This window comes from Peromyscus californicus, unplaced genomic scaffold (assembly GCF_007827085.1).
Source record: "Peromyscus californicus insignis strain IS unplaced genomic scaffold, ASM782708v3 Scaffold_16__1_contigs__length_79575227, whole genome shotgun sequence".
NCBI lineage: Eukaryota > Metazoa > Chordata > Mammalia > Rodentia > Cricetidae > Peromyscus > Peromyscus californicus.
In genome coordinates, this window is record NW_026294458.1 from 2,817,093 (window position 1) to 2,837,028 (window position 19,936).

General features: G+C 46.1%; 1 protein-coding gene across 2 annotated transcripts; it reads left to right on the forward strand.

Moving 5' to 3' along the window:
• Positions 1-1,829: 1,829 nt before the first annotated feature.
• On the forward strand, positions 1,830-16,694 carry LOC128111727 (mitotic-spindle organizing protein 2-like). 2 transcript variants are annotated; one of them, XM_052739980.1, is made up of 4 exons: positions 1,830-2,070; positions 2,261-2,400; positions 7,296-7,386; positions 16,399-16,694. In XM_052739980.1, the coding sequence occupies exons 1-4, from the start codon at positions 1,904-1,906 to the stop codon at positions 16,460-16,462; spliced, it is 462 nt and encodes a 153-aa protein (XP_052595940.1). In that variant the 5' UTR covers positions 1,830-1,903; the 3' UTR covers positions 16,463-16,694. The 2 variants fall into 2 exon arrangements, with proteins under 2 accessions (XP_052595940.1, XP_052595939.1); XM_052739979.1 differs by lacking the exon at positions 7,296-7,386 and having other exon boundaries at positions 1,857-2,070.
• Positions 16,695-19,936: the final 3,242 nt, after the last annotated feature.

Here is a 19,936-nt window from a genome sequence, read left to right on the forward strand (position 1 = left end):
GTATGCAAATGGCCAGGTGGAGTGACTCAAGTGAGGGTCCAATGACCTGACCTTGATCTTCCTTTATGAAGCAATACCGCCCATCCATGGGCCTGAGGGGATACACTTACAAAGAGGCACAGCCACTCTCAAAAAGAGAACAGCTGTGTGGTAGGATAGTGCTGCATAACATCTGGATTTGCCTCCTGTTTGTAATTTTGGGGGTTTTGAGCCATAGGAGCTGGATACTGGAGCCACCACCTCCACCTACACAAGCCCATCAACCCCCTGAGAAACTAAAGAGGCAGGGCCTACAGGTATAGCAAAGCCACAGCTGTGCAAAAACCTGAGGAAATGCTCTGGAATCCTGCAAACAAACACCTGGATGTCCCACCCTGGGAAGCAGGTACCAGTCTAGATGCACACACATCCTGTAATGTCTGTTTTTGGAGCCAAACTCAGTCCCCACAGCCAGCACTGGCTCTTCACAGTCACCAGCAGCTTCCTGTCACCATGATCCTCACTTGTGACACATACCCCATTCAACGTGTAAAGCCAGGTCTACAGCCTGGAGGGCCAGGACTACAAATCCACCCCAGGGTTTAGTCCTGAGGCCTGGCCCCTGGTGACTGGCCAAAGGTCCATGAAGTATAGGTGGTGTGAAGCAATGAAGAGCAGCAGACCCAGGGAAGCTGTGTCCAGTTCAGGGAAGAAAGGAGATAGGCTGAGTACTGAACAGATGCTCTAAACTCTCCCCTTCCCATAATAGACAATGTTTTCTAAGAACGGAGACTATTCATGCCACATATTTTTTTTTTTATTGAAAATATCTTTTTTCATCCCCTATAATCTGATCCTGGTTTCTCCTCCCTCCTCTCCACCTATTCAACCCAAGGCCTACTTCCGCTCTCACTAGCAAACAGACACACTGAAAAAACAAAAACAACAAAATGAAACAAAACAGAGAAAAAGTGAAGATCCAGCACAAGAAACATACACATACAGACACACACAATATATAAGCAAAAGACCAGTAAGGTTAAAAAAAAATATCCAAACAGAGCATTATGAGACAAAGCTTCTCCCAGAGTGCCACTGCACAAATCTTAAATGCCCCTCCTCGTCCCATTCCCCCTTCATGGGCCTCCTGGACTGGCCCCTCAGGTCACTCTGCACAGATGGCAGTGACACCTGTCTCATGGTGGCCGGTCAGGCATTTTCCATTCTCATCACACAGGCCAAGCTGACTTGCTGAGTTCATCTCTGGTCACTGTGTGGGTCCACCTATCTTCAGAAACAGACGCCACTGTCCAGCCACACTAAGCGGAAAAGCGTTATCGGGCTGTGCGTCCTCAAGCCACGCCCCCTGCCTAGTGGGAAAAGCGCCTCCACTAACAGAGAAAGGAGCATGCGCAAAGCAAAAGAAGACTGGCGCGTACAGTCAGTCCGGTGGGCCAGAAAAGCGCGTGCGCAGTGATGGCGTCAGCGCCCATTTACTCCTAAATATAAGCATTCTAGAGGGGAAGGAGTGTGTGTACGCCATAAAAGCAAAAGCTGTTTAGGGATCCAGGGCAGAAGAGATAATTACGTGCAATCATGAATACCCGTCAAAGAACAGGCATTTACCAAGTACCCAGAATATGCCAGGCATGGTTCTGGTTGTTGCTACCTAAGCGAGTGGTTTATCAGGGGTCTGGTCTCCATACAGCGGACAGCTTTCCATCACACTATCCCCATGCCTAACACTAGGAGCTCAGTACAAGTCAAGCAATCAACTACGTAAAGATTCCTCCCGACCCCCGCCCTCCTCGCTGGAGACGCCTGGCTGGGACCTGCAGGGACCCTGCGTGGAAACGGGCGGCCAGTAGGAGGCGCTGTGGAACCTCTTGGCGGCCTGGGCCCAACGCTCCCCTTTCCTGCACGAATGGCGGCAGCCGGTTGTGGGGCTGGGCTCGGGACATCCACAGGACTGGAGGCGGCGACGCTGCAGAAGCTGGCGCTTCGGCGGAAGAAGGTGCTGGGAACTGAGGAGATGGAGCTGTACGAGCTTGCGCAGGCTGCTGGTGCCACCATCGACCCCGATGTGTTCAAGTGAGAAGGCGAGGGTCGTGCTCCGTGCAGATAAGCCTGCTTCAGGACCCCTCTGGCCCCCATCCGCTACTCTGAAAACTCCCTTGTCTCTGTATTGGTCTTCAGGGTGGTGGCCCAGCTGCCCCGGCTCATGGAGCAGGTCCGCTCCGAGGCTTCCATGTTTCACTAAGCACCGCATTTGTTTACACAGGATCCTGGTGGACTTGCTGAATCTGAACGTGGCTCCCCTGGCCGTCTTCCAGATACTGAAGTCCATGTGTGCTGGGCAGCGGCTGGCGAGCGATCCCCAGGACTCGGTATCCATGTCTCTGCCCACATCAGAGACCCGAGGTTAGAGGTGGGCCCGAGGGTGGCAGGGATGGGGGGAGGGGCGGAGAACCACAGGCTGGCTTGGTTCAGAATGGCTCAGTCTTTCTGTGGGTCTCCTCCCAGAGTCTGCAGACCAATTCAACTTCCAGGGACCTTAGTTGGCGCCACATTTGGGATTGTTCTGCCGGATCAAGGACTGGTCCAAGCAGGCTAGGGTCCTTCTGTCTGACACCTTCATACCTCTTCATCATGCCTTCATTCCACAGGTAATGGAATAAACAAGAGAACATGGCAGACAGCTCCTTACCCACCCTTCCCAGGCCCAGGTCTAGCTCCCATATGGGGATTATTTTGGTTACAGGACTGGAGCCATCTGACTGCCTTGGAACACAGAGTAGAAGTCTGGCAGAAAGATTATCCCAGGCTCAAATGTGAAGGATCTGCTCCTGTGGTCATGACTGGGATGGTGTATAAGCAGATGGTGGTAACAGAGTGTGTGACAGAGGGATCTCAGGTCCTTGCACCTACCCATCTACCTGGTGCATCTGTTGTCTTTGGCTGTTGGAACGCTCTTAACAACAGGTATTGGCAGGCATGGTGAGGTCAGACACCCAGAATCAGGGTGTGTGAGCTCCCAGGGGCAATTGAGTTGCCCCTCTTCCGTGTCCTCCCCATGTTGCACCTTTAGTTTGGGGGCCTGAGGAGATGGATTGGCGATGGGCCACAGAATGAAATGAAGGATTTCTGGAGAGGACAGGAACCACAGAATTGTTAGCTCCGGAGGACTTCGTCCTAGAAGGTCCTGAGGGATGTGGTATCACTGGGAAGCTTAGGAATACTGGCTGATGTGGAGATGTGAACGGAGGAGTATGGCAGAGGTGGAGCTGGGCTACCCGGTGAGACACAGAGAGGTCTCTGACTTGTGTGTTTCTTAGTGTCCATACATGCAGACCTTTCAGCCACCCTATCAATAACCAAATATGGGATGGGGAAAGTAACAGGAATGGTCAGAGTGATCGAGCTGGAGGAATGTGATATTCTGTAATGACCAAGTTTGTGGCCATTGAGGTTTGCCATAGCTTTCCTGTAGGAACTAGATTGTTATTGCTCCAGGCCATGAGCTAGAGTTCTGTTCAGCTTCTAGAGTCTGTAAGATGCTGCAGGCACAGCAGGACCATCTGGATCGATGGACCCTGGCTCCTAAGTTGCCCTTAATGGGAAACGATACCACAGAAACTGGTCACAATGGTCTTCAGTTTTGCCGAGGGAAATAAGTTCAGTTTAGTGCTCACTATTTAGCTTTAGGGAAACTATACAGTTTGAAAAGCTGTCCCTCCAGAAAGCACAAGGTGAAATTTGGTGTGTAGAAGCCAGAAATCTCACATAAGCCACACTGCCCAGTAAGTGCCTTGAGCCATAATGGGGCAGCCGTTGTCAAGGCTGGATATTGAAGAACAATGTGAAAATTAACATAAGAGCTTATGTGAACATGTTGAGATGATAATACAATTGTCCCTTGATAGCTGTAGGGATTCATTCCAAGACCACTCCTCCCGCACAAACAGCAAAATCTACATGTGCTCAAGTGCCTTATATAAAGTATGTACCCGTATGCAGGCTTACGTCTTTCTTTTTTCCTTCCATCCTTTCATCTCTCTGTGCTGGTGAGTGAAGTTAGGACTTCTGTACTATGTTCTGCCCTGAAACCCTGGCACATTAGTTTTCTACATACTAGGTATGAATCATGCCACTGAGCTACATCCCAAGATCTGTCTGATACCTGTCTCATAAATACTGGTAGTACAGGTATATCACACACACACACACACACACACACACACACACACACACACACACACACACGACATGAAAGTAATGTCCTCTATTTCTTCTAATTGGTTTTGGTTTGAAGTCTATTTTGTCAGAGATTAAAATAGCTACACCTGCTTGCTTCTTGGCTCCACTTGCTTGTAACACCTTTTCCATCCTGTTACTGTAAGGTGATTTCTGTCCTTGATAGTGAGGTGTGATTTGTGGGTGCAGCAGAAAGACAGACCCTGTTTTCTAATTCAATCTGTTAGTCTTCATATATTTTATTGAGAAAATTGAGACCATTAATATTGAGAGTGGTCAATAATTTCAATTATTAGTGAAAAGTGTTTATTACTTCCCATTTGTTATATTGTGGGTTTTCCCCCTCCCTTTTAGCTGTTCCAGGATTATTTATTCATTCTACCAGACGTAAGCCTGCATACGGGTACATACTTTATATAAGGCACTTGAGCACAAGGTGTAGTTAACCTTCTCTTTAGGCTGGCTTTTTTTTTTCTGGTGCCTTATGTAGAGCTTGATTGAAATTATTTAAGTTTGTTTTTAATGTGAAATGTTTTTCTTTCTGTCAATTATAGTTGGTAGTTTTGCTTGGTCTAGTAGTCTGGGCTGACATCTGTGGTCTTACAGAGTTTATAGGTCCTTTTGGTTCCAGATTATCCACTGAAAAGTTGGATGTTAACCTGATGGGACTGCCTTTACGTGATTGGGTCTTTTTTCTCTTGTAGGTTTTACTATACTTTCTTTGTTGTGTACTTTCAGTTTTTGGGCTATAATGTGTCGTGGGGAATTTCTTTTCTGATCCTGTGTATTTGGTGTTCTGTATGTTTCTTGTTCCTCAATGGGAACCTCTTTCTTTAGAGTAGAGAAATTTTCTTTCATGGTTTTGTTAAAAATATTTTATGTGAGCAGGACACATGCCTTTAATCCCAGCACTGGGGAGGCAGAGGCAGGCTAGCCTCTGTGAGTTCAAGGCCAGCCTGGTCTACAGAGCAAGTTCCAGGACTGCTAGGGCTGTTATAGAAAAACCCTATCTCAAAAAAATCAAAACCAAAACCAAAAAATACATATTTTTTCTGTGATTTTTGAACTGAATTACTTTTCCTTTATACCTATTATTTGTAGGTTTGGTCTTTCCATAGTGTCCTGGATTTTTTGAGTATTTTGAGCCTGACTGTGTTTTGATTTAGCATTTTCTTTGACTGACTTGTCCACTGTCTTCTGCCTTGTCTCCAAGTCCTGAAATTCTCTTTTCCATGTTTTTTAATCTGTTGAGGAAGCTTACCTCTGAGGTTTTTGCTTGACATCCTGAGTTTTTTGTTTCCAGTTTTATTTCAGTTTGGGTTTCCTTTAGGGATTCTGTTTCTTTGTTAAATTCTTCTTTTATGTCATGAATTGTTTTCATTATTTCATTCAGCTATGTTTTCATGTTTTTTGTTTTGTTGTTTGTTTGATTGTTTTTTGATATTTGAGACAGGGTTTCTCTGTGTAGCCTTGGCTGTCCTGGATCTCTCTCTGTAGACCAGGCTGGCCTCGAATTCACGGAGATCTGCCTGCCTCTGCATCCTGAGTGCTGGGATTAAAGGCATGTGCCACCACTGCCCAGATTTTCATGGTCTTTATTAAAGCCTTTATTCATATCCTCTTTGGGTCTTTTGAATATATTCACAATTGCTGTATTTAAAATTATTTATTCTTGTCTTATGCTGAGTTGCTTTTCCCAGGGCCTAACACAATAGGGTTGCTGGTTTCTGGAGGAGACATATTTTCTTGGTTGCTCATGTTTGTGTTTTTGAAGTAGGACATAGGCATCCGGAGCTACAATGTTTGAGGTGCTTCTCAGTGTATCTATCTGGTCTTGTCTTTATTGGGTGAGTGTTCCATTCTTTGGTTGCTGCTGCCCAAGCTAGGTCCTAGCCAGGTGTGACCTGTGTGGGGTCTTGAGTCGCAGCTAAGTGTGATGACTGTGTGACGGTGGTAGAGAGTGGTTCTGGATCCCAGCCAAGCTGGTTGGTTAAGGGGTCCCTGGCAGAAAGCTGTTTTGCAGGTCAATGGGGAGTCACAAAGGAATGGAGATGGGCTGGAAGGAAAGGCTAAGAGGGTGGTGGGGAGGAAAGAGGGTGACCTGGTGTTCACCCAGAGGTGGAGTCTGTCGGGGATGGGTCAGGCTGGAAGGAGGAGCTCCTGTGGGCTAAGAGTAAGGCAGGAATGGAGGATAGGAAGGAAGTTGAAGGTCCCCTTCCTAAGTCTCAGCCTGGTGTGTCAGCTGGTGGAGAGAGGTTCTTCAGGGCCGGGGAGTCACAGAGGGCCAGAGGAGCTAGAAGAAAAGGCCTTCGGGGCTGCCAGGAAGAACTGAGGGGACTCTGGTCTACATCATGGAGGTGGGCCAGGAGGAACTGTTCTCTTTTGAGAAAAGATTGACCTTGACCTCTTTATATAGCTGAGGATGACCTTGAACTTGTGACCTCTTGCCTCTGTCTTTGTATTTTTGGTAAGATTACAGTCCTGTGCCACCACGCCTGGTTTATACATTGTTGGGAATCAAACCCGAAGCTTTGTCAATGCTAGGTATACAACTAGTGAACTTTACCACCAGCTCCCCACCCCCCTTTTAAAATGTTTCTATCATGAGATGGTCTCACTGAGCTACCCAGATTAGCCTTGAACTCACAGTGGCACAGGCCTTGACCCTGTGACCCTTCCCTTAGTCGCCCTATCCCAGAAGTAGCTAAGATTACACCCCTCTGATACCAGGCCTAGTCACAGACTAGTTATGAAGTCCTAGGTCCAAGCCCTCCTCCTCCTACCTCAGCCTCCCAAAGAAATGAGATTATAGACATGTACCCCTGTACCCTGCTTTTTACAAAAATATTTTAAGTCCAAAATCTTTTGAATCTATAGATGCAAACCCCATAGCCATAGAGGATCTAGAGGGCCAATTAGACTGGATAATTTGATCTAATTAAAATTATATTAGATTCATTTCTCATTTCCTTTCTTCTTCTCCTCTTCCTCCTCCATCTCCTCTTCTTTCTTTTACTTTTCCTCTTCCTTTTCCTCCTCCTCCTTTTTTTTTTTCTGGACAGGGTCTCACGTGGCCCAGGCTGACCTAGAACTATGTACCCCAGATTGGCCTTCAATTCATAATTCTCCGTCTCCCAAATGCTGGGATTACAGGTATATGCTACCACTCCTGTCATATTTTCTGTCTAATGTGGCTTTTAGAAAAGTGAAAATTGGGCTTGGAGAGACCGTTCAGCAGTTAGGAATATGTACCCTCTTGCAGAGAACCCAAGTTTACTTCCCAGCATCCACATCAAGCAGTGTACTCTACTTGTAAATCTACCTCAAGGGGAATTTGATGCTTCTGGCATCTATTAGTTATTATGCGGTGCTGTTTACCATGCAAGAAAACTCATGAGGACAACAAAACCCACTATAAGAGTTTATTAGGAGAAGGGGTAGGGGAGAAAAGAATGTGCTTAGACCTACTGAAAGACTTGTGCAGGAATAACGTGGAGGGTACGTGGAATCCACCTTTTATGGACTCACCCACACATGCGCATATAGGCTTATGTAGTAGGCCATGCATGCGCATAGATTACGTGATCATGCTGTGCACAAATTATGTGACCATACAGTGCAGGGATTACATAGGACCTGAGGCTCCTGGAAATAACTAAGGGTCTTGCCAGCACATGCATGGTCATGAAATCCTATCAGCGTCTACAGGTACTGAACTCACATGCATATACCCACACATACATGCCAAGGAAAGGCTGGGTGCACGTGAACACACATGCATTCATAGAGAGGAGTCACTAGCACACTTAAAAGAACACTCTCCTAGGAAGTGTAGGCTGAGTAAAGAGTACATATGTGCATGGCCATCCTTGTGTAAATCTTTGTCCCTTGGTTAGTATATGCTCTGGAAGCATTAACGAGGCCCAGAGGGTAGCAGTACTGGTTGGTGACAGCACAGACCTGGGGTTACTCTAGGTGCCCACACTCTGTGACTGCCAGACCCTGTCCACCATCCTTGAGAATAGCCCTTCAGGGGAACTGAACTGGCTCCCACCCAGTCAGCTTGCACGCATGGGATGGGGGTGTCAGGGTGGCGGGGCCTTGGTGTGTCTTGGCCTGCAGCACTCCTAGATCAAGCCTGTGCCGCTTTAACCTCTCCTTATACCCCTAATATAAAGAACACGGGCATGCCCTTGTAAAGTCACCCCCACCCCCCCAAAAAAGGAGTAAGGCCTATTTGGAGGATTCTCAGGAAGGAATAGGAGCAGCAGGGTTCTTTACAAGCTGGTGGCATTCACAGGGGACAGGAAGTCAGGGCTGCAAGGCCACTCTAACGTAAATGGCAAGGTGAGTCTCAACCACCATAGCCAACCTCTGGCTCCAGGGGCTCTCCACCTCAGGGATGGATGACCAGCTATTGCATTTGGAGGTTTCCCGCTCTCAGGAGTTAGTGTGCTGAAGAGTTGCCCTGGCTTTCAGGGATATGGGGAGAACTGATTTCTGGAGAGAATGAGCCAGGGCATTTTGCCAATTTGGTGCTGCTTTGGGACCTTGCCACCATCCTCCCACACTTCTCTATTCCTAATATCCCTGCCCCAAGGGATGCAGGTGGGCAGGACTGGCCCTTCCACGGTAAGGTGCTGCTTGGCCCAATGTCACTTCACTGCACTGTGTTCTTTGGGTGAAGACAACGGCCCTACTAACAAAAGCACATGATTTCTGGGTCCCAAAGGCCCACTCTTAGACTTCTCTGGCTGGAAATCAGTGTCAGTCTGATTGTTTCCTTTCCCACAGTGTAGAGTCACTCTTATAAAAGGCCTTGGGTCCTTCTGGGGAAAGAGGGGAGAAAGACTAACAGTAAAACTCTTGGGTATTTTAGCAAAGTCCTTCCTCAAAGGGACATGGCCTTCCCTTCATTCAAAGGGTTCTTGGTCTGCAAACTGGCTCATTTGGAAACTGGTTTAGGGTCTGAGACTCAGTGTAGCTACTTCTTTCATTTGTTATTTTTCTGCTTATACAAATCAAACAAAATGCAGTAGGCTTTATATCTATTTCATTCCTGGAAACACCATGATTGATTAGCCAGTACCAAAGGTACATAGGAGTTGCCTATCATAAAAATAACTGAGTTGTGTGGCTTGAGCTGTTTGTGGGGCCCCTGGCAGTGGGACCAGGAGTTATATCGGGCACATGAACTGGCCTTTTGGAGCCTGTTCCCTGTGGTGGGATGCCTTGCTCAGCCTTGACACGGGGGAGGGGCTTATTTCTGCCCCAACTTGGTATTCCAGGCTGTGTTGATTCCCTAAGGGGGGCCTTACCCCCTATGAGGAGTGGATGGGGGAGGGAAGTGGGGAGAGGTGGGAGAGGGGGAGGGAGGAGGAGCTGTGATTGGTATGTAAAATGAAAAAAAAAAGTTTTTAAATAAATAAATAAAATAGCTGTCTATGCTGCCCCCTACAGGTCAGGCCATTATGAATGTTGCTTTGTCTGTGCTGCCCATTACAATACCTACACTCACCTTGCCTCTGCTATCAGAATTTTATTGATTAATGTTAAAGTTATAGAGTCATATAGCAAGAGAGAGAGAGAGAGAGAGAGAGAGAGAGAGAGAGAGAGAGAGAGAGAGATCTGCAACATGCTTTCTTTTTCCTATTATTATCAATTAGGCTTCCTATCTTTACCTGAGACAAACCTTAAGGCACCTGTTTCCTTTCATTATCTTGGTATCACTTCAGCATCCAGGAGACACAGGTTATTGATTGCTGAGGGCATTTAACAGTAATAAACTGTTATATTGAAGTCTGTTTTTGCCGAGTCCAGACCCTTTTGAGTCTAGGGGTGTGAATACCTCTGGAGTGTTACTGTTTCTTACCGCCTGGGTGTATTTGATGGTCCCTGCACCTCCGGCTCTGTGTCTGATGGTGGTCCTGTGACAGTCAGCTGAAGAATTAATTGGAAATTTGAATATGTTATTAGGGACAGGAAGGGAAACTGATGAAGCAGAATGTGGTCCCTAGAGACAGCAGAATGCAGAAGGGGAATCAGGAAGAAAATCAAATGGGATTGAGTATGGGTTGTGGGATGAAACCTCATTCTTCTGGAATTGGAGACAGGCACTGAATAATTCCTATAGCTTTAGGGAGATGGGAGGGTTTTATCATAGCTATTATATGGCCTGAGTTAGATATGGATTCTCCTTTTGCTATAAGAAGCCCACACCCTTTCCAGATAGCAGCATGGGACAAGAGGATGTGAAAAGCATATTTGGAGTCTGTGTAAACATTTAGGGATTGTCCCTGTGCCAATTGGAAGGCACAAGTGAGAGCTATCAGCTCAGCCTGTTGGTTAGTGGTGTGTGTGGGTAGTACCTGTGCTTCTATTATCTCAGTATCTGACACTATGGCATAACCTGCTTTACAGGTCCCCTCGTGTAAAAAGGAGCTGCCATCTGTGTACCAGGTATAAGTGGCCTGAGGCAATGTGCCCTCCTGTATGTGTGGAGGATGGGGCAATAGTTCCTCTAGGGTTTCAGTAAAGGAATGAGATGGGGAATAGTCAATATTAGGTTGAGGGAGGAGACTTGAAATATTAAGGGGTGGGCAAGTCTGGAAAGTAAGTGTGGCATCTTCCACTAGTGCCACTGGGAGAGAAAGAATTGGGAGAGGAGGTAAAGTGTGTAAGCCTTTATAAGTTAAGAGAAGGGACAGGTTATGGTGAGAGAAGACAGTGGTGGGTGACCCAAAGGTTAGCTTCTTTGATTCATGAATAAGGAGCTCAGCAGCTGCTAAAGCATGTATGCAGGGTGTCCATCCCTGAGTGGTGAGGTCTAGTTTTTTGACAGGTATGCTGCAGGTGCAAAGGAGGGTCCCAGCTGGTGCCATAGAGCCCCAAAGGTGTATCCCTCTCTCTCTATGTAACAAAGAAAGAAGGGACGAGTTAGGTCTGGAGATGAAATGCTGGGGCCTGGAAGAGAGCCTGTTGGATCTTCTGGAAGGTTTAGTAATGGGTGAAGGAGGGGTTCATGTGGGGAGCCAAGAGCTGTCTCATATAAGGGGCAAGCAAGGAGAGAAAAAAATGGAACCCAAGACCGTAAGAAGCCAGCTATTCCCAGGAATGATAGAATCTCCTGTTTAGTAGAAGGGACTGTAAGAGATTGGATTAGATGCTTTCTATCTAAAGTAATAGCCTTGTGGGTTGGGGTATGGTTAGACACAAATAGGTGATCTGAGGAGTGGACAACTGGACCTTAGAAGGCGAGACTCTATAACCCCAGCTGGAGAAGAAATTTAGGAGAGCAGAGGTGTTAGTTGGCTAACTTGTAATGATGGGCTGCAGAGTAGAATGTCATCTACATACTGTATTAGTCAGGAAGAGACAAAGAGAGTAAGTCAGAGGCTAGGGCCTGACCAAATAGGTGTGGGTTATTTCTGAATCCCTGTGGCAAGACAGTCCAGATCAGCTGCATAGACAGGTGAGTGTCAGGGTCAGTCCAGATAAAAGCAAAGATATTTTGAGACTGAGGGTTGAGAGGAATAGAGAAGAAAGCGTCTTTTAGTTCTAGAACTGAGAAATGGGAAGTTCCTGAAGGGATAGTGGAAAGAAGTGTATAAGGATGGGGACCTAAGGCTCTTGAGTGAGAGAGGGTGCTGAGCTTGGTTGATGTACTGGGTAGGGTCCTGTAAATGGGTAATAATAAGGGAATGGTGCCTATCTACAGAAGGGTTGTGGGTGTCCTAGACTTGGGGGTCCACCTGAGATGTTAATAAGGGAGATGACATGTTAAAGCTAGTAGGCTGGGTGGCTAGGAGGAGGAGAGGAGCTTCTGGCAAGTCTGGGGTCAGGCAAATAGGGGGAGCAAACAAAATGGAAGCTCCTACCTTGACTAAAAAATCTCTTCACATTAGGGGCACAGGGCAGGTTGGCATGACCAAAAATGTGTGGGTAAGAGGGATACCCCTGAAAATACAATTAAGTGGTGGGGTCTGATGAGGTAGGTACAGCTGTCCCCCTACCCCAACAATAGGGAGATGAGAAGGAGAGATGGGTCCCCAAGACTCCCTCAGAACCGAGTAAGTGGCCCTGGTGTCCACGAGGAAAAAAATGGATTGCCCCAATACTGTAATGGCTACCCAAGGCTCCCTGTGGGAGATGACAGTTGTCGGGCTGAAGCCTGGGCACCTTCAATCATCATGGTCAAGCCTAGAAGGTTGACTAGAGGGTGGTCTATGTTTGATGTCCCCATGCCACGAGGTGCACGGGGGCAGTCAACTAACCAATGTCCCTCTTAGTGGCACTTTGGACATGGCCCCAGTGGCCCATGTGGGGCAGGGCAAGTATGAGCCCAATGGCCTTCTCTACCACATTTAAAACAAGGACCTGGGGCCCTTGGGTGACCAGTCGGATGGCCTTGGCCAGCATTTGCTATTCCTGTTTATGGGCTTTCTTATCTCTCCCATGGCACGCCTTAAAAACCAGCACTAAGACTTCTGCCTGTGGGGTCAGAGGCCCTCTCTCCAGATGCTTAAGTTTGGCCCTAATGTCAGGGAAGCTCTGCAAAAAGAAATGGGTCATGAGGAGCTGTCTGCCCTCTGGGCTCTCAGGATCTTGATTAGTATACTGTAAGAGGGCCTTTGTAAGTCCTTCTAGAGATTGAGACAGATTCTCTTGTCTGTCCTGAACTATGTCTTGAAGCTTTTCAGTTTACTGGTTTGAGGGCAGCCTTAAGAAGACCTGCTAGGAGGCAGGTCATAAACTGATCCCTAGCTGGAGAGCCACCAGGGGTGTTATAATCCCATCGGGGGTGTTATAATCCCATCGTAGGTCCCAATCAGGAACTGCTTCCATTCCAGGAGTATGTGCTGCACTAGTCTGGAGACCTCATCTGCATGTATCCCAGCCTGTTCCTAACTCATCTGTGCTCCTCGGGAAGTAGGTTGTTAGTTAGGATCATGTATATATCATGAAAGATGAGACTATAGGATTGGGTGATATATTAGAATTCTTTAATAAAGAGGTAGAGTTGGATGTATAAGAACAGTTTCTTTTCTATCTGAGAGAGTTCTGACAGCGAGAAAGGGACATGTACCTTAACCAGTCCATCCACCCCGCTACCTCTCACAAAGGGAGGATGGCTGCTGGGTCAGTTTTACTGGGTCGGGGTTCCTTAGCAGATCGAGGACTCATGACAGGAGGAGTAACGGTGGAAGCCAGAGTCTGGCGGTTGGAGCGGCCCGGTACCGGAGAGGAGGAAGGGGCTGGAGGGTCCAAAGGAACAGTCACTGGAGGAGAAGGAGTGGGAGGCTGGAAAGGTGGGGGTTCATTAGCAGGGTCTAGAGTAGTAGTGAGAGGTTACTGTTGTTTGAGTTGCATAGCTAGGAGCACATGGGCAGGTGAGTAGGAATCAAGGAGAGAGGGTTTGAAGCTGAGATAGAAAAAAAATTGGCTATAAGATAACTCTTTCCATTTGCCCATTCACTGACAGAAGTTAGATAATTCCCATAAAATATCGGGGTCCAAGGAGCCATTAGGTGGCCATTTTTTATTGTTATCTAAGGGATATTAAGGCCATTTTTTAGTGCAGAGGTGGATAAGCTTAGAAATCTATAAGTGTGGCATTAAGCTAAGAGGTTTGAGGGTTTCTAAAAGGCATCCCAGAGGAGATGTGAGGCTTATGAGATTGGAGGCCTTGTTACCCATGACTGCAGCAGAGAGAAAAATAAAATAAAATAAAAAAGTAAATGAGATCCAATAGCTGTAATATCTCGGGCATCCCAGAGATCAAACGAGGATCAATTAATGGCTCAAGTTGCTCAGAGTTCCATTAAATAAAGAGCAAGGACCAGGGCAGGAGCCCAAAGGACAAGGGTCCAAGAGATGAGAAATGAGGCCTCAGACCGCAGTGGTGGGAAATGGCTGGTGGTGATAGTCAGTGATGGGGGCTGACCATAGCCAGTAAAGACCATGGATGGGGTACTCCCACTCCCAAGGACACCAGAAGGATGCTGGATGATCAACGGTCATCCCCACAGGTCCAGGGAAGTGTTTTAGCTGACTGGTAAAGGGAAAACTCACCAAACGAAGTAGCAAATTCCTCGCCCAGGCAAATGGAAAGTGGGCAGTTGCGGATGAACCAACCTTGGTTCAGGATCCCAGTGCAGGACACCAGGAGAGCCTGTTTGGTCATGGCACCAATGTTATTTATTTGTAGGAGTTGTTTACTGGGCGAGAGAGAACATGAGGTACAACAGAACCCACTATAAGAGTTTTTATTAGGGAAGGGAAAGTATAGTCTTGAGTAGGCCTACCAGAGGAGAAACGTGGAGAGAGAAGGGGAGTGGGTGGAGTCTGCTTTTATAGGTCACCTCAAGCTTACAAATATGGGTTTACATAGCTATGCCATGCATGTGCATTGATTACATGACCACGCTCTATGAAGATTATGTGACTACACTATGTAAGGCCCTGGAGTGACTAAGCATTTTGTCTGACTGCTGACAGCACATGAACGTCACGTGACTCCAGAAGTGGCTAGGAATAATAACATCCATGTAATAAACTCAGAAGGACTGAGTTTTATGTTCCTTCCACCATTATCCCCATCCTTAAGTCCATCCCCACACATAGTCCCCAGACTTCTGCTAGAATGAATCATCAAACTCATTAAGTTCTTTAGTAGTATAACCCACCTCTTCTTCACTGATTACACTTCCTATGGCCTCTCTAGGAGCCTTCTTAGCTTTAAATCTGGTTCTAAGTATCAAGACAACTATTGGTGGGCCCTGGGGACATCAGTATTGTGCTGCCTGGCATCTCCTTCAGAGAAGATTGTCACTGCTGATTCCTTTAATTCCCTTAGACAAAGGTGGCAAAGGCTGACTGCAGGGTCAGGGTGGGGATGAATCCTCTGATAAAGGTGGGGAGATAAACCATTCAGATTCTGAGGGACCAAAGTCCTCAGCCTCAGTAGGATCCCCCACACCTGCATCCCAAGTTCCAAGTTCCCAGTCCTTACCAATCAGTGCCCTTTAACTGCCAAAGCCCTCTGAGGTTGGGACTTGAATTTCCTTTGTAACCCAGCCAACTTTATGAAGGGTTCAGGCTGATTTTCTGCAACTTGAGCTCTGTGGCTGCTGAAGAGAAGATTCTCTTCCAGGGCACACTTAGAAACCTTTAGACTTTGTTGGTTTATCTGGAGATGCTAGAGGCAACCAGTCAGCATCATTATTTTCCTAACTTTTCTACAAATTGTCAAGAGTTTTATGTATAAAGTCACTACAACTTAGTGTTCAATTACACTAGTTCCTTATAGTAGGTGAATCAGGGCAATCAGATGCATTGATGTTAATAAGTTGCTTAAATAGTTCACACCATGGATTTGTAATGTTCTCCATGGCACTGGAAGAGCCTTCAGTAACTGTAGCTATTGGTGAATTTGGAAAACCTGTTTCAGATACTTAAAAAGTTTATCCTTAAAATTCTATTTCTCTAGATCCACTCCTGGTGCCACAGTCTTTATTAGTCAGGGTTCTTTAAAGGAACAAAACTGATTAAATGAAAATATATGTTAAAATAATTTATTACGGATAAAATATATTTAAAATTGATTTATTAAAGTGGCTTACAGGCTGAAGTCAGTGATACAGTTCAACAGAAAATCCAAGAATCAAGTAGTTTGTTTAGTTTACCAGATTGGCCATCTCGGCATTTCCAATGTGGTGCTGGAGTCCCCAAGGCTTCCTACAGCGCTCCTGGTCTTCAGTCTGTGTTGGAGTCCCCAAGAAGTAGATCCTAACACCAGCAGAGGAATGCCTCAGCAATGGGACAGATGTACCAGGGAAGATGAGAACAAGCAGGCAAAAGGCATGAGCGTCCTTCTTACCTGTCCTTTCATGTGGACTGCCACCAGAGGCGTGGCCCAGATTTAGTTTTGGTCTTCGCACATCAACTAATCCAGTTAAGAAAATCCCTTACTCATGTGCCAGCATCTTAGGTTTTAGTTCTTTCTAGATGTGTTCAAGTTGACAACCAAAATTACCAATCACATATTTGCAGCTGAAGCAGGTTAATACAGCAGATAGATAAGCACATTCCCCAAGAAACCAAATGGTGAGTGTGTTACAGCTGGAGTCTGCCCCATCCGAATTATTGGGTTCTATGTCTTTTCAGGAAGAAACAGAGGTGGCCCCACTCTTGGCAGTGTGCCCATAGTGGCAGAACGTGGAAGCCGTGAAGGACCCATCCAGAGGATGCCACGCCAGCCCAGTGCTACTAGGTTGCCCAAAGTGGCAGGACCTGGGAAAAGTAACTCCCGGAGCAGCACATAGTCCAGAACAGAGGCTGCACTTGGCATCACAGTTGAGGCAGATGCTGTCCACTCTGCACTTCCTTCAACCTTCCTGAGAAGCTGAGCATCTCTCTCTGCCACTTCTGGATACTATTAAAGCACAGCGATTTAGAGTGAATTCTGTGTGCATTTCTGGGTTTTGCTACAGCCAGACTAATCAGGAGGCATACAGTGATTTTGGTTTTTTGGATCTTTATTTGGGGACTAAGAAAATATGTGTATTGCTGGGTCTTTTTTTATAAACAGGCCAGCATGCTTTCCAGAATGCAAAAAGTTCCCTACAAGACTGACCCATCACAGAGCTAGTAGCCAGGGGTACCATCGTGATCACCCGGTGAGCCCAAGCCAGGTATGAATGAAATGTCACCATCAAGATCAGTAACATGACTTTACCACCAATCCTCCCCTTTCACATTTAGCCCAATTTGGGGGATTTTGAGGACACTCCCCACACGGATCTGTTTTAGATCCTCCATTTTAAGTTGATACTGGTGCTCACTATATAACCCATTCTGGCCTAGGACTCAGTATCCAGTGGCCTCTGATTCCTGACTTCTGGGACTGAACTCTGTGTACATACACTCCAGTCATCACCATGCCTGACTGGACCCTTTATTGCTCGGCTTTTTTACTTTAGTTAGAATGCCTCATCAGTGTGGAAGTGATCAAACATGTGCTCCAGTGCACCCATTCTCTGCCATGATTGTGATGTTGAGCACTTACGTAGCTTCCTGCACCTTGGCCTGGTCTCCCCAAGACCATGGTTGGGAAGGGGCTAGTGGTGATCTACTCTGTTGAGGGTAGGCACTGTTAGTTTGAGAATCAGGACATCAGAGGTGTCAGCAGCAGTACAGAGGGTAGAATGGAGCGGGGATTAGCAAACATTCTCAAAGAGTAAGGTACTAAAATCCCAAGCCTAGCAGCTGCTTTGTCACAACTAACACTGTCCTGAAGAAACACACACAACCTCTACATGGTTGGTTGTGGTTGTGTTGAGACTAAACCTTGTCTGTGTGACATTAGGCAGCTGGCTCAATGTCCAGTGGAAGATAATCCCAGAGAAAAATTGCTAGGTAAGAATGTATTTTAAAACCAGTCAGGCATGGTGGCATAGACCTGTAATTCTGGCATGTGGGAAGTAGAGGTAGGAGGTAGCCACAATTTCTAAGCCAGGGCTTCACAGTGAGACCCAGTCTTAAACAAACACAAAGGAATATGTAACAAAAACAGGCATAGAGAGTCATACCTGCAATGCTCAGAAGACAGAAGCAGAATGGTCAGGAGTTCAAGGTCATCTCCAATTACATAGAGTTCAAGAGCAGCCTGATTGACATGGAACCCTATCTTTAAAAACCTAAAATGTGGACAGAGCCTGTCAGCACCCGATTGGACTAAGAGGTAAGTCTTTGTTTAGGTGGGGCCCAGGGTCACAACCCTGTGTCCCTACACCACCACTCATTGCAGTCCCAGTTTCAGGCCAGTCAGCAGAGGCAGACCTGCAGATAAGTCAGACTACCACCATCCCCCATCAGACCCTGTAACCCAAGCCCCACCTTTCCCAAATCCCACCCATCTTCCAAGACTGCAGCTGTTCCCTGAGACAGCCTGCCAGCACCCAATTGGACTAAGAGGTGAGTCTTTATCCTCATACCTGAACACCCCAGCTCCTAGGCTTTGGACTCAGGGGCACAACCCTGCGCCCCTACACCACCACCCATTACAGTCCCAGTTTCAGGTCAGTTGGCAGACTACCTACTGCAGACAAGTCAGACTACCACCATCACCCACCAGATCCTGTAACCCACAAGCCCCACCCCTCCCAACCCATCCACATGCCAAGATTGCAGCTACTCCCTGAGACAGAGCCCACAAGCACCAATTGGCTAAGAGCTGCTCCCTGAGACAAAGAGTCCATCAGCACCGACTAGACCAAGAGGTCTCACTGGACCAAGAGTATCAATCAGACCAAGAGAGGCTCCCTCAGACACAGACACCACTTGTACCAAGTGGAGAAAGAGATAGGTAGACGCCAGTAGTCAACAACATAAAAACCAATATGGCTCCATCAGAACCTACATCAGCAAGACCTGAACATCCCAACACAGAAGAAACAGAAGAAATCAACCTTTAAAATGACCTTAAGAAGATGATAGAGATCTTTAAAGAGGAAATGAAAAATTCCCTTAAAGAATTCGAGGAAAAGTCAAACAAAAAATGGGAAGAAATCAGTAAATCCCTTGAAAACCAAGAGAAAGCAATTAAACAAGTAAGGGAAACAGTTCAAGATTTGAAAACTGAAACCTAGACAATAAAGAAGACACAAACTGAGGGAATGCTAGAAGTGGCAAATCTGAGTAAATGAACAGGAACTACAGATGCAAGCATAACCAACAGAATGCAAGAGACAGAAGAGTGGATCTCTGGTGTTGAAGATACGATAGAGGAAAGAGAATCATCAGTCAAAGAAAACACTAAAGCTAACAAAGTCATGACCCAAAATGTCCAGGAAATTTGGGACACCATGAAAAGACCAAACTTAAGAATAATAGGGATAGAAGAAGGAGAAGAATACCAACCAAAGGCACAGAAAATATGGTCAACAAAATCATAGAAGAAAACTTTCCCAACCTAAAGAAGGAAATGCCTATAAAGATACAAGGTTACAGAACACCACATAGACTGGATCTAAAAATAATGTCCCCTTGCCACATAATAATCAAACCACTAAACATACAGAATAAAGAAAAAATATTAAGAGCTGAAAAGGAAAAAGGTCAAGTAACATATAAAGGCAGACCCATAAGAATAACACCTGACTTATCAATGGAGACTCTAAAAGCCAGAAAATCCTGGACAGACGTTATGCAGACACTAAGAGACCATGGAAGCCAACCTAGACCATTATAGCCAGCAAAACTCTCAATCAACATAGACGGAGTAAACAAAATATTCCATGATAAAATCAGATTTAAACAATATCTCTCCACAAATCCAGCCCTACAGAAAACACTTGAAGGAAAAATCCATCCTAAGGAAGTTAGATACACCCATGAAAACACAGGCAATAGATAGTCCCACACCAACAAATACCAAAGAAGGGAAACATACAACACTACCACCAAAAAATAACAGGAATTAACAATAACTGGTCATTAATATTCATTAGTATCAATGGTCTCAATTCACCTGTAAAAAGACACAGGCTAACAGAATGGATATCAAAATAAGATCCATCCATTTGCTGTATACAAGAAACACACCTCAACTTCAAAGACAACTCAGAATGAAAGGCTGGGAAAAGACTTTCCAATCAAATGGATTTAAGAAGCAAGCTGGTGTAGCTTTCCTAATATCTAATAA